This window comes from Struthio camelus, chromosome 13, assembly GCF_040807025.1.
Source record: "Struthio camelus isolate bStrCam1 chromosome 13, bStrCam1.hap1, whole genome shotgun sequence".
NCBI lineage: Eukaryota > Metazoa > Chordata > Aves > Struthioniformes > Struthionidae > Struthio > Struthio camelus.
In genome coordinates, this window is record NC_090954.1 from 8,110,361 (window position 1) to 8,124,586 (window position 14,226).

A 14,226-nucleotide genomic window follows, 5' to 3' on the forward strand; every position below is an offset into this window, starting at 1 on the left:
CTGCTGAAATTTTTATACAACCACAAATTTCCAGGAGCTGCAGTTTATTTAAATGGTATCTCAAGCATCAGTATCGGGAAACTCCCAATAGAAATGCTAGACCTGATTGTACCAATATAAATCCAGTTATTCCTAACAGCAAAGACAGCAAGCGGTGATGATCAGCCCCCGCGCTCCAGGAAAGTAATGAGAAAACACTGTCAAGCTCTCAAACCGAGAGCCTATGCTGCATTTTGCCAAATTACAAATCAGGACAGAGGGTGAAAAAGCACCTCCTTTACCTCCACCCTGCAGCCGGTACTCCTAGGCTAGTTAATTGGGTTGAGGGAAATGTATACAGACAAAACACGTGCTGGTGTGAACTGTGCTTCTGTCAGCGAGGCTTTCCTGGACAGCCATTTACCACTAAGCTCTACATTAAAGCAGAGAAATTGTTGAGCGTGGCTGCACCATCAAGTATTTCCCCTAGATGTCCCCATTTAATACGTCATTTCGAGTTGGCTTTTCACAGGACGTGAAGTTTTGCCATTCAGAGGACGTGAATCTTAAGATTTGGCAGCAGCTTCAAATTCTTCGCCCAGAGTTCTGATACCCTCAAATTCCCATTACTGGAACTTTTAAAAATATTTATATTTGTCTATTTTTACATGAGATGAACTGGGGGAAGAGAGAGACATCTTTCTGCTGCCAAGGCAGCTGTAGGCTTATGTTTTTACACTCAGATAGCTGCCTCTTCGCTTGACCCCCTCCACAGTGCGGCGGCCCATGAGGCGGCTACGCGTGGCGATGCCACTCTCCTTACACCTGCCACGGCTCCTGACACCGGCCGAGGCCTCGCTGCGCAGGTGAGAAGGCGATAGCAGCCGCTGGCGCATTCAGACCTTTCCTTCCTCGTTTCTTTAATTGTAATTGCATTTACAGCATTGGCCTCGGATGCCATGCCGCGCCTGGGCTGAGCTGTGCCTGGGGCTTGGCCGTGGCGGTGCGGGGCGGGCGCAGGGAGGCGGCAGCGAGGCCAGCAGGTGGAGCGGCGCCGGCTCCATGTGCGCGGCTGGAGGCGGCTCCGCTCCCCGCCTCGCCGCTCCCCGGGCGCGCAGCGGCTCCGTCCTCCCCCGGGGCAGGGCGAGGGGACGCGGCTGCCGGCGGCTCTCCAGCCGGCGCCGGGGCTGCGCGGCGCTGCCGGGCGCGCCTCCTCCGCGCAGCGGGGTCGGTCGGCCGGCCCCGGCCCCGGCCCCCAGCCCCGCCGCGCCGCGCCATGGCTTTCGCCAATTTCCGCCGCATCCTGCGCCTCTCCACCTTCGAGAAGCGGCGGTCCAAGGAGTACGAGCATGTCCGCCGCGACCTGGACCCCAGCGACGTGTGGGAGGTCGTGGGGGAGCTGGGCGACGGCGCCTTCGGCAAGGTGTACAAGGTGGGTGGCGGCTGCGCGCCCCGCGCTCCCGGCGGCGGCGGCGGGGCGCGGAGCGGAGCGGAGCTCGGCGCGGGCGGTGCGGCCGTGCCCGGCGCGGGGTCACGCACCTGCCGCCCCCGCCGCTGCCGCCTCCCGCGGGCTGCCGAGCCGAGCGGCCCCGTGCGGGCAGGGCTCCGGCTCGCCGCTGCGGCGGGTTTGCCGTCGGGTCCCGGCGCTCGCTGAACAGAGGCGAGAGCCGTCTGCGGCGTTAGAGGAGAAATCCTTGTGGGACCTTGGCTTGGCTCCGCACATCCCGCTAGCTACCGTGACTAGAAACCAAAGGGGAGCTAAGCGTTGTGCCGTCCTCGGGTGAGAGCAGCGAGTCAAGCCGAAGCGCAAGGCTTTAACTGGGTTAGGGGCGAGGAGAGAGAGAAGCATTCTTACTTCTGTCTTAAATCGACCGCTTTCAGAGCGATGCTTTTGTGAGGCGATGGAGTGTACCCTGCCAACTCTGTCGGTGCAATGAACGGAGGGAGATTGCTTGGAAGTCAGCAGCCTCGAGGCCGCCTCCAAGTTTCGTGAGCCTCCGGGGTGACATTATTTGTGTTCCTGCGGTCCTTGCAGGCAGGAAGCTCCAGGCGAGCAGCGGAGCCCTGCTTCTTAACAGTGGAGACATGTCCAGTGCTATGAATGTTTAACCTTTACGTTAACGGAGCGAGGTTTTTAAGGCCAAATACTCAGCTGTACTTTGCACTCCAAATCGACAGCGTTCTCGCCTGTTACGGGCTCTAAAGTACTCCGCTCCGCTATACAAGAGCTCCGACAGTCAGGAGACTTTTTCGGCTGGGACTAACAGGAGGCGTAGGTTGGTGATCCAGCCTCCTTAGGAGACCTGCATTCAAAAAGGAATTTGGAAGCGGAGAGTTATGAAGTAGCTGCTTGGCAGTTGTTTTGTGATGGTTTCGTTACGTCATTTAACAGGGTATTGCCACCTCGGAACTGAGGAGGAAATAGTAACCAAAGAGACAGTCCTGAAAACCTGGCTGGCTGCAGGTCGGAACTGAGGTGTTTTACCACAGCGGCTGGGATGCGTTGTATTGTTTTGGCTACATCAAGCTGTTTGATAGGGTCTGATTTTTAGTGTTGCTAAGTATCCATTGAATGGAAATCTCTGCTGAAAGATCTTTTCTTCTAATAAAGTGCAATTTCTAAAAATCATACATAAATCCTTGATATATTTGTCCTTCTAAAAATAATGCTGGTAGCAATCAGTGCTTCTGTTGCCAATGTACTTGGTGCTGTGCATTAGAAACCGGTTTGTATATAGTAATGTTCCCTCTTCTGGGTAGTTGCTTGCTTATATTTGCTTAAGTGTCTCATGCAATGATAGGAATGAGGTAAACATTGTAAAATAAGATAATAGGCTTCTGAGACAAACGATAGCTTAGAAGAATAACTCCTTTAAATGCTGTATATTTGAAATGCCTAATATATGCAAAACTGATAGCCTTTCAGAGTAAAACTGCTTTAAAAATAGAGGGTTTTTTTTGTTTTAAGGCCATTGTCATACCTCATTAACTCTGCGTTCACTGAAGTCTCACACCAATATAGGAAGTTATCACAGTAATTTTATGTATTATAAGCTGAGGACATCAGCCTATCAAATAATATCTCATATCCAAGTAATTCCATCTCCTTTGAGCCGCGCTTCTACTCAAATGAGAACGTAGTCTGCAGTATAAAATACAGTGCAGACTGCATGGTGGTAACCAGAAGTTCACCCTGTCTATAAGTAACACACTTAGACAACTGTCTGCTTTTGAGATGTTTTAACATGGTTGATCTTGAGGGTAGGGGTTAACGTTGTGGCAGTGATCAAAGGATTATATTATTCTTCTTAGGTGGTAAAGTTTTTGTTCCCCATCTCCTTTGGATCTCCTCTCTGCCTGCCCTCCATCCTGGCTGGAGAATGTAACTGCTTGAGTTTTGAAGAGTTCTTGTGCAAGATGTTGTTTGTTTGTTTAATAATAGCAAGTTAGTTTGGGTGCTACATGCTATAAAACCTTATTTTATATAGTCGCCAGTAGCATTATTACAGAAAAGTAGCTTTCTGGCATGTTAAGACTTGACTTGCATATTGTCTTCCTCTGTCCTTCTAACTCAGGAGCCAGTGACTACGCTGGTTGATGATGCATATAGTACAGTGATGTGAAATAATAGGCTTGCCATATTGTTCTGCTCAGCTGCTAAAAAAAAAAAAAAAGAAGGGGGGGAATAAAAAAGAAGGGGGAGAAAGGCAAGCAAACCCTGCCTATGCACAAGGAAAACTATAGCTGGTCAAGATACAGTGAACGATTTTAATCATTCTCTTGAAGTCATTTAGAAGTCAATTTGCTCTTCACACTACAGTGATCGTTTAGAGCAAGTCAGAGTCTTTGTATGTTTGTGAGGATTTCGGGATGTTTGAATGAAGCTCCTGCATGTCTCCCGCCCCCTTTCCACACACAGAACCGTAGGGATATGATATAATCCACCTGTACTTAGAGCCTGCCCTACCTACCATATGTTGTACTTGCTCTTAAGAGCCTGCGGTCTCTGAGCATAAGGATGGGATTAGTATGCTGAGTAGTCTGAAACCTAACCAGTGAGGTCCAACTTGGGAGAAATTTAGGTTTTGATAGAAGAAAAAAACATGTTCATTTCAGGAGGTTTTGTTTTTATGGTATGAGGTTTGAGCAGGAGGAAGGAGAACTCAGCTATGTAATGGTTTTATTGGTGAGTGTTACTGCGCTGCAAAACACTGTCAGTGAACTGTTTCTTGGACTCCCCATGCACTCAGCTGAACAAATTTGAACTGGTTTGACACAATGCTTACAAAAGTAGGACAGGCTTGATTTAAATATATATTAATTAAAAATCATCTAATCTGTAGTGGAGCCTGAAATGTATACAGTAGATCTTAAAGAAACCTGCAGCCGGTGAAAGCTACTGGGATTTCCCTGTTTTTGTAGAGACTTTTTTTTTTTTTTTTCAGCAAAAGAGGACCTGACTGATGAGGAAACAGTGAAACTTGTTGCAGAGGGTAATGAAGCTGAAAAGTAGGAAGGGGGTGGGGTGAAACTGTTTCTTTCTCGCTTTCATTCTATTAATCTCTTGTTTCTGTTAACTCTGGCGGGTACTGTGTCATAGGTAAGTGATAGCAACCCATAGATAGGAACATGCTGTATGCCAAATAAACTTTGTTACCAACCTCATCCAAAGTTCCTGACATCAATGGTCCTAAATCAGTCATTAGACCTGCAGTTGGGAGCGGTAATCCGTGTATGTTAGCCCGCGTAGCCTGCAGTACCCCTAGGTTTGAGCACCTAGGAATAGAGGCGTGCCCAGGCCAGAGCCTTCCCAGACAGCCTTAAAAGTCATATTATTTTCCTCTAGAAATATATAAGATTCAGTTTATAAAAAGTATGGCTGCAGACTTTATTGACTCAAAGTCCAACTTGATTTGTGTGTGCACAGAGGGAGGGTTGGAGTAGGACCACGGTGAGCTGCTCTGCTGGGACAAAGCTGTGCAAAAACCCAGGACCTTGAGGGTGCTGTAACCGCAGTCAGTAGCGCAGGCTACTGTGGGGTTTAGCCTGAATACTTTGAGCTGCTGAATCACAGCTCTGTCCTGCAAAACCCATTAGGTGGAGGGCTGTAGTGTTGACTGTTGCAGGGAGTTGCATTAATACGGGCAGGACTAGATGCCTCAGTGTTGTGCTGGGCACTAAGTATTTCTGAGCTCCCAGGGAAAGGGCTTGACTCTTACAAGCAGTGCGGGCTCTGCTGGAGGAATCCCTTAGACTTGCTGCGTTTCTAACCGTGGGATTGTTTTGCTGTGCTCATGCCTCTTGCAAAGTGCTATCTCTGCTTTCCAGCGCGTGCTGATGAGGACGCTGGCTCCCTGATAACGCTGCCTTCCAGCAGGGTGGGGACAGCGCGGCCCCTTCGGCAGCGTGGGCTGCGCTGCTGCCCGCAACTGCCAGCGTTGCAGAAAGCAGAACTTGTTCATTTGAATTCCCCTTCAAACAGCTCTCAGCGAAGGGTGCTGTACAGATAACACTGAGCCCTGTGCCACCCCAATTCATAAATACGCCTTTTATGCTGTCTTCCTCCTTTCTTCTGTAGCTATAGCTTAAAAACTCTATTCTGGGTATCTGATCTATTACGGTGGTGTTAGTGCTTAAGAATGAGCAGGCTACAGATTGTAAATGCTCTGTTCTGAAATTTGGGTAATAATAGACTATTTGTTAAGGTGTCGTACAGCTGCCTTATAAGCCTGGCTTTCAGAGCAATGCGCTTATTAGAAGCCACGAGACCTTTCCTGTCACTCCCAGGCTTCTTTTTGCTCACGAACTGAAGTTACATCACTGTATTTTGTGCAAATATATGCACACATATGTATTTTTATATATCTATATAAATAAATAAATTTTGTAAGTGACTGGGGCTCAGCTCTTGTCAGTTTGACTCATTAGGGATTTAATACACAAATCCTGAGAAAGGTGAGATGGAAAGATGTTAATCTCCTGGGTTCACCTTTTTTTTTTTTTTCTTCCCAACAACAACAGAAACTTTAACTGCAACTACGTCCACAAGGCATGCAAAAATGGAAAGATCAAATCTTGGCCTTGTGCCTTAGGATAGCTAAAGAGTTTTCTTAAAATGGTGTAAAGGGAGAGAGAAGAGGAATGAGAAGACACTACTCCTTTACTGATAGAGTAAGGGCCAAGCAATTTTGGTTTTGCGTGAACTTTAAACTTAAATGTAATGTTAACTTTAAACTGAAATGAATGATGCTCTGGCCATCTTGAAGTCGAAGAGAACGTTGTCCTCAACTCTGCAGAGCCATGGTTGTGTCTGGGTTGGAGAGGAGGGGGAACTAACTCTACATAGCCCAAGTATTTTCGCGGTGACTCCTGTGTTGTCGTCAAGAGCTTGGCAATGCTGATTACAGCGGGAGCTGTAGGTAGCTGAAGGAAGAGAAAGTTTAGATGAAGGCTTCCAGTCTTTCACCCTAGGACCCTCAAGCATGTGACAGTCATTGTGCCTTAGAAAAATCTCTGCCCGAAGAGTCTCATGACTTAGTGTCTCATTAACATCTGGTTCTCTGGTCGGTCTTGAGTGTCACTTTGGTTTCCAGAGCCTGCTTTGCTCTCAGTAGAAGAGGGGAAAATGAAATTGGCTTCAGAAGCAGTGTCTGTACATGCTGCCTTGATTTCCCATGGGGACATGGGGTCAGAAGGGGCATCATGCCATTTGTGAAGAGTATACTGATGGCACAACTGTTGCTTGGAGCTGAGTTAACTGACTTAGCTACAGCAAAGCACTACACCTCCCTGCAAAGCTGTGTCCTTCAAAACATAATGCTCTTGCCATCAAGCACATGGAAACCTTCATGCCATTTTCCTTTCTTGTGCAATTCCCTGGCACCAACCTGTGCCCTCATGCTTATGGGTCATGTCCTTATTTAACCAACTGAAAAGTATGAGTGTGGTATTTTGGCAGGCAGGAGAAGCAGTGAAGGTAGCTGTGCCCCAGCAAAACCAGGCCCAGCAGGCCTTGGTGAACCCCAGGGCTTACGTGTGTTAGCATCTTGGAGTTGCTGACATCTCTGCCCTGAATTTCTCACTCGATAGTTGCAAGCAGGTGCAAGCAATGCTGCTGGGATGTCCTCTGTGGAAGCTTTCCAAGAAGACCTGTGATACAAAGCAGAAGCAGTGCCCAAGCTAGCTCATCAGCAGTGATTTCTAGCAGAGGCGGTAGCAAAGCAAAGGACTGATCTGTTTTTCTACAAGGGCTTTGCTGATCTGATGCATTTCTGGAACAGTGTGAAAGGGCTGAACAATGCAGGCACGCACATGCACGTGCACATGCACGTGCACACACACACACACACACCCCCCATCGCATTGCCTGTCTGAGCCCTGTTTCCTGGCACTCAGACATGGCAGCCACTCAGCCCACTGCTAGCTCTCTGTGTACCAAACTTGCTGCAGAAAGTTGCTAGGAAACTCCGAAGTGGTTGCATGACTCTTTTTTTGTTTTCCTCTCTGTTTAATGGTTGTTTTCACACAGCCCCTCACCACACTGTCGCTCTGGCATTGACTGAGTGAAGATCAGGGCAGAAGTGCTTAACTTTGAGCACTGCACTGTTACAGGAGACCAATGATTTGAAGTACGTTTTGTGTTTCCAAGCTCTTGGTATATGCCAGCTGAAGACATTGGATTCAGGTAGATCTTTTTTCTCGTCAGACCTTGGATGGGTTTTCTTTTCATCTGTCACGCACCCAAGTAGTGTGAAGTCAGCTGGATTATAGTGTGGTGCACCAGCAAAGAAGCCTTCTGTTGTTCTTCTGGCCCCTGCTGCTGTGTTTGGGTACAAGGTCCAAAGCATTGTGTGAGAGCATCTTTTCTGCTCCTTGACTAATGCCCTGCTGCTTAGGCTTCCTACCTCTCATCCTCTTCCATGAGAAATGGTGCTGGGCCATTGCTGAGCTTCTAAGGCAAGAAAAGGTGCATGTGCCAAGGAGCCTCCTGCCGTGTTTTGGTCACACTTTTTTTTGGTGTGTCCATAGAGAGAATAAGTCCTTAGTCATTGCTTGAACTCTCTGGCAATGTGACTGTCTTGCATCTAGACCGTAAAACCAGGGGAAGGTGTTTCTGCCTTTTTACTAATGCTTTTCGATTTGTTTGCAAGCCACTTCCACTTCCCTCTAATCTTTGCAAACATATTTCCATGGTTGCCAGAGCAACGGTGTTAGGTGCAACCCACTGAAGTCAGAAGCCAGTTGTCTAACCCTTGCCGACCTAGAGTCCGCAGAGCAAACCTCAGCACACCATGCTGTATTTACCAGGAGCCACTAGACCTCACGTAGCCCCCTTTGCTTTGGGAATCTGATGTGTAGAAGCAAGTGTGAGCTGTGAGGGGGACTTGGCCCCAGTTCCTGGCCTCATTACATGCGTGCCTTGCTTTTCCCACTTGTGTCCCCTCTGAAGTTGGCATGAAGGCTGATGACCTGCCTCACTTCAGCCATTTATGAGGGAGAAGTTAAGAGCTGTCACCTCCTCTTCTTTCCTCAGTCTTGCCTGAGGAAAACGTCTTACCTTCCATCCTGCGGTGATAAGGCTAAGCTTTCTGTGCGCACACCTACAAATCTGACTTCCTAAGATGTCTTCTCCCCTGAAGCAGTATAAAGCGTAAATCCAGCTGCTCCATGGCTTTTGGCACAATGTCCCTGTAATCTTGGAAAATTAGCTGGGGCATCAGCTGGGTGTGGAGGCACCCCGTCCTATCAGCAGGATGACACGGAGTTACCTCCCCAACTACGTGTTTTGGACGTGAAGTAATAACTCCTCCAGATTAAATTATTCTTGCGAAGAGCCAAGCTCCTGGGAGGCCTCAGCAACATGCGGCCGAGCGCCTTGGCTGCTGGCGTCCTTGTGGGAGGGCAGGCTCGGTGCTGCTGGTTTGCAGTTAGAACAAGCATCCGATTGGGGTTAGATCTGGGCTGGGTGAGTGCACGCAGGATTTCTCATCGCTGACTGCAGGGGACCAGGATGTTGTGGCTTTTGTGCAGTCACCTTTGAGACAGCATGCTGACAAGGGCAGGAGGGACGGTGGTCACAAACTCTCTCTGGTGTTGCATCTTTGTCCAGTTTAATCATGATGTTGGCTGATGCCTGTGTGCCACGAGCTTCAGTAGGTGCCTTCCCAGCCCCCCTGGAGGCAGCTGGTGATTGCCTTCAAAGAGCAGCTGCTCTTTGGTGTTTGGGGTGTAGCTCTTCCCCTTGGTGACTTGTGATCAAGTTGGTTGTGTGATGCAATCTCAGAGCTGGGAAGTTTGCTCACCGTTCATTTTGTGTGGCACATCCCTCGCTTTGCCAACATGAGCTTGGGGTTTTTGCTACCATGCTACCTCCTAGGAGCACGCAGGGGTGTGGGGAGTTATGTCCCCAGGGCTCGCCACACTGAGGTCCCCATGCTTGGCTGACCTTACTGCTATGGCCGTGCCTGTTTGTCAGAGCTGGTTCTGTTGAGTGGTACCAAGGGGTGAATTGGGTATTTCTTTAAAAAAAAAAAAAAAGTTTCATTTACTGTGACAAACTGAAGTGGCTCTAGGGGGCTTGTCAGACATGGAACTAATTTCAGCTCCCATTGATTATTTGACAATAATTTGAACACTGATTTGAGCCTCTCTACCCTGTGTTCATTTACTGATGCAGACAGCTCAGGCAAAGTTCATTGGAAGGCAATTAATCATTATGTTATCCCTGAGAAATAACTAAGCGAGCAGTTTCTTGCATACAGAGACACACAATGGGAATGTGTTGTGTGGGAAAAAAGGCAGTGTTATCAACCCCCAAGTGCAGCATACACCGAAAGGAGAGCACTGAGGTTTTTTTCTCAGTACTTTCAGTTCTCGAACTCGGAGATGTCTGAAACATCAGCACTCCCAGCGTGGAGAGAAGGCTTTGGAAGGATGGGAAAAGCAGTTCAGAGTCTCACACTAAAAACATGGTGACACATTATTGCAGAACAGCCTCAAAAGGATCATCCCTTGGCTTGGGCAGGCGCTGTGGGCAGCCGGCCATGCTGGCAAGCAAGCTTAGACAAAACACGTGTGCAAAAGATTGCAGCTCTTTCACTGCTAGCGCTGTTCTCTATCGTTAATAAGTGAGAGTTCATTTGGAGCATTCTTCTGCCTCACCTTGATATTTACTTTTTCTTCAGCATCAGATTTGCCTCAGGAAGGACTGAACAGTCCAGCCCTCCAGTAATATGTTCTTTAAAGACTTAAAAATAGTTTCTGCATTTGTCAGACTTTGGATTTCATAATAGCTCACAGGGTGAGTCACAGGCAAAGGCCAAACAGAGTCTTTTCTGTCACCTGAGCAGACACCTTTTATTCCTTAAATCCATAAACTGAACAATAGTTTCTCCTTGCCTCTGCCTTCTAGGAGTAATCCCCCACATTTCCTGCTGTTGGTATTCCCAGCAGGTTTGGTAGTGACATGTTTGCCACCCGTCTTTCTCTGGGACTCCAGCAAGGTCCTGTTTTCCCTTCTTGCTTTGCACGCTAAACTTTGGCTCCTGGCTGGCTTGCTGGAAGTAGTTTATTGGATAACTTCTACTCGATATGTTTTCCTTTGTGAAATGCATGTTTCATTCCTGCTTCTGCATAGACCTGTCAGCCTTGGTCTGTGCAGTGCATTGATTTTTCAGAAAGGCTGGTAGTGGCCATAAGAGCATTTCAGCTTTCAAATGCCAAGGCTATGTGAATCTAACTACAGTTCAGCAGCACACCCTGGGCGCTATGCTGGCAGCTGTCTGCTCTTTTTTTTTTTAAAGTGCTAATTAGCAGTCCAAGGATAAATTATCCAAGGTGTTAAAATGCTCAGCAGTGGAGGAACTAAAAGACAGAATTGGGTGCGTTTTTGGATAAACCAGCCATAGGTTGTAGACTGGCATCAAACAGTTTCTGTTCTTGGGATCTTGCCTCCTGGGTTCTTTTTTGTCTTCTGTCAGCAAATTTCAGTGGAAAAACTGATGGCCTGGGAAACACCATGAATTCCTTCAAGGCTGCACAGCTGGGAGTATTTTACCTGGGAATAGAAACTCTCTTCACATCTCTACATTCTTTTGACTTGATGGTCTACAAGATTTTTGCTGTGTTGGAGAGCCTGTAATTGGTCTAGGGTTTGCAGAAAACTTTGGGTTTGTAGTTCAGACAGTATGTATTTTGAAGGTTTTCATCTGAAACGCCGTGGCCATCTGACAAACCTCCCTTTGGAAGGGATTAGTGAGTCAGTCTAAGGTACTGTCTTGCCACTTCTTAATTTTTCCTCCTTCCTCCGTATCATTGTCTTATGTTTTGTTTGGGATTTAAGGGCCAACAAAATAAGCCCTCATGAGAGAAGTTTTAATTTCCCTTGCTGCAAAAAGGGGGGGCATGACCCTAATGAAGCCCAACAGAGAGGTGAAGCTATAGAGAGCTTAGTAGCAATCCTTTCCTTCCATCTCGCAGTTCTTAGATGATGAGTAGCAGATGTTAGTTTTCCTCAGCCTGGTGATGTGTGTTCCCCTTGCCATGAGGGGTATCAGCCAGGCCTGCAGGTTACACTCAGAGATGCAAGTTCCTTGTGCATAATTGCTGGCTTAGCTTTCTGAGGTCAGATTGGGCTGTGTTTTCCTTTGTGCTAATGTCTCGAGGCAGATTGCTTATCCTTTTGCAATAGATCAGAGAAATCAGAAAAGGGCTTTAAACCCTAAAGCATCATCTGGATGTCTCACATGTCTGACACTGGCTTCCAGGAATGGCAACATAAGCATTTGGCCTATTTAGGATTCACACAAACGTTACTGGAAGAATATATGTGTTGTAATATGTTGTATGTAGGAAAATACAAGCAGAGAAGCTCAAGGAAATTGCCAGACATCAGTTACAGAAAGACCGCAGAGCATACTGAGCCAAAATCTGACACCGTCTGTATGAATCTGGCTTGCTCCGAGCAGCTTTTGGAGCTGGTTGGCTGGCTTGAAGGCCTGTGATATGGCTGTCTGACTGATCAGAGACGGCTGTCATTCAGCATGCTGTCAGGGAGGCCGCCTGGCGACGCAGCTTTAACTCCAAGTCAGGGCTGGAGTCGCACAAGCAGCCAGTAAAAAGGGAAAGGAAAGATGAATAAATTAGCATACGTGCTATCTGCAGAAGCTCCTTGAATTTCCAGTGCCCTTCTGATAAGGGGACTTGCTGAACTCACTTCAGGAGTGCACACAATAGCCTGTCTTGTGTGCCCAGGGGTGCATCTCCCGCAGTCTCATGAGGAAGAAACACTAAAGGCTGGATTCAGGCTCCATGGGATTGTGGACAACACCCTAGGGCATCAGTTGTCTAACCTGCATGAGCTTTAGTCCTCTCAAAGGCAGTTCTGTGGGGGAACCAGTCTCTTCTACACACTAGAATGGATCCTGCTGGAAGAGATTTATTTTCCTAAATCTGCTGCTGACCTCGTGGTCTTAGATCCCCTTTCTGCTTCTCCCATTGTAAATCAGAGCTGTGAGGCATTTTGGTCCCTTCTGGAAAGCGCAGTGAGAGCGCTTAACTGTAGCCATGACATTATCACAAGGCCATGGAAAGCACTGGGGCCCATGCCATCTTCTTTGCATCCCACGTGAATTTGCTGTTGCTGTTTCCAAAGCTTACATTCTTGGGTCAGGAGTTTGTCAGATCTTGAACTGACTTATCAGAGATGATGGTGTCACTTCCCCCAGTGTGACTGAGCAGCCTGACTTCCCCGTGCTGCCTTGATAGGAGACATGGGACAGCCGAGCTCTTCTCCCTTTGTGGTAGGAGCCCACCTCTTGCTGCACATAGGGATCCTCTCTGTCTCCAAAGTGGTTTACCCCCATATCGGGGAGTAGAACTGACAAGGAAACAGAGAAGGCCAGAAAAACATCCTCATTTAAGACAGTCCACAGTGGTGACAAAAGGCAGCAGCTAGTTCTGTGGGGACATCTTTAAAGTCCCAAAAGTGCTGCTTTAACAGTTAAAGTAACTCTTGAGTCACTTGAAAGCCCCGTGGACCTAACTGGCTGCCTGGCTGTGGTTTGTGCTGCATCCGTTCCTGCTGGCCTCACTCTCTAGTTGGAGATGGTGTGAGATCCCTGCTAGGGCTGAATGAATCCAGGAGAAAACAGTGCTTGTTCTGAGGGGCTTCCGCCCATAGATTGACTTCATCTGACATACGTTTCCACTGAACGTGAAGCAGTGTGTAAACAGGCTCATATCTAGAAAGGAAGTGGTAACAGCGTTGCTGAATTACTCACCTGCTAGTCATAAGCATTATAATGAATAAGATCAGTTTTCTGCAAGATGAAACACATGGACTGTGTTCTGGACTCCTACCCAGAGCCTGCGGTCTGGTTTGCAAGGTGCAGTCCAGTGGGACTTTGTTCAGAGCCTGCAAAAGGTTCAGTGGGAGAGAAAGCCACCTGCCTTTGGACAGTAGCAATACAGCTTTAATACCACTTGTATCTCTTGACCTTCTTCAAAAAGCAAGCCTTGCTGTGTGCAGCAGTGAGGCAAGGCATTGCGTGGGGGCTTGCTGCCCCAGCACGCAGTGCAGCGGTGCAGCGGCTCATGGTCAGCACCTATGTTGGCACTGCCAGGCGGTGACTGCCAGTGCCTAGGAAAAGGCTTGGTGGGGGGAACCACCAGTTAGTTGCAGCCTGACTTCTCTGCACCTTCTCCCAGTGTGCCCGGCTTTTGGTTATTTCTGCCTCTGGCAGATTAACAGGACATGGGAGCAAGTAGCGCTCTTGTTCCTGCTCGGTGACCCTGGCACCTCCCACAGGCAAGAACCAACCAGAGTCTGGGCATGGGCCTGTTGTGGCTGGGAGTGAGGCGAGATGTGGTTTACATGGAGATGGGGTTTACGTGGAGCTGTGGACCATGGGAACAGTGTGTCTAGGTGAGGGCGAGCATCCCCAAACACCTTACCAAGCCCGGGAGGGGATGCAAGGTGATAGCGTGACTCTACTGTTTTGGGTCCCACCTAGGTTTGGGAGGAGGGCAGGTTGGTTCAGGCCTCATCTCAGGATGGTTCGCTGCCAAGCTCTGCCATGCTGCAGTGGAGGACTCGAGAGCGCTCTGGGTATTTTTCAAGCGCCTTCGGGGCCCCAGCGTGCCTGGATGGGCTGAGCTGGCCTGAACCCTGTCAGTGGGGAAGTGTGTGATAGCTGACCACAAAGGGAAGCCCCACCTTTTCATACAATATTTACTTCCCCTCCTTGG

At 48.3% G+C, this 14,226-nt stretch overlaps 1 protein-coding gene across 2 annotated transcripts in view; it reads left to right on the plus strand.

Annotated features, from left to right (window-relative positions):
• Nucleotides 1-527: 527 nt before the first annotated feature.
• STK10 (serine/threonine kinase 10) overlaps nucleotides 528-14,226 on the plus strand; it is a 62,691-nt gene continuing 48,992 nt past the window's right edge. The window contains exon 1 of one of the 2 annotated variants that reach the window (XM_068959179.1): nucleotides 528-845. Coding sequence is in view for 1 of the 2 variants with exons in the window: in XM_068959178.1 (XP_068815279.1) it covers nucleotides 1,256-1,411 (156 nt within the window). In the remaining variant the exon portion in view is untranslated. Of the gene's footprint in view, nucleotides 846-1,176; nucleotides 1,412-14,226 lie in introns of those variants that run through there. The other variant, XM_068959178.1, reaches the window with a different exon arrangement.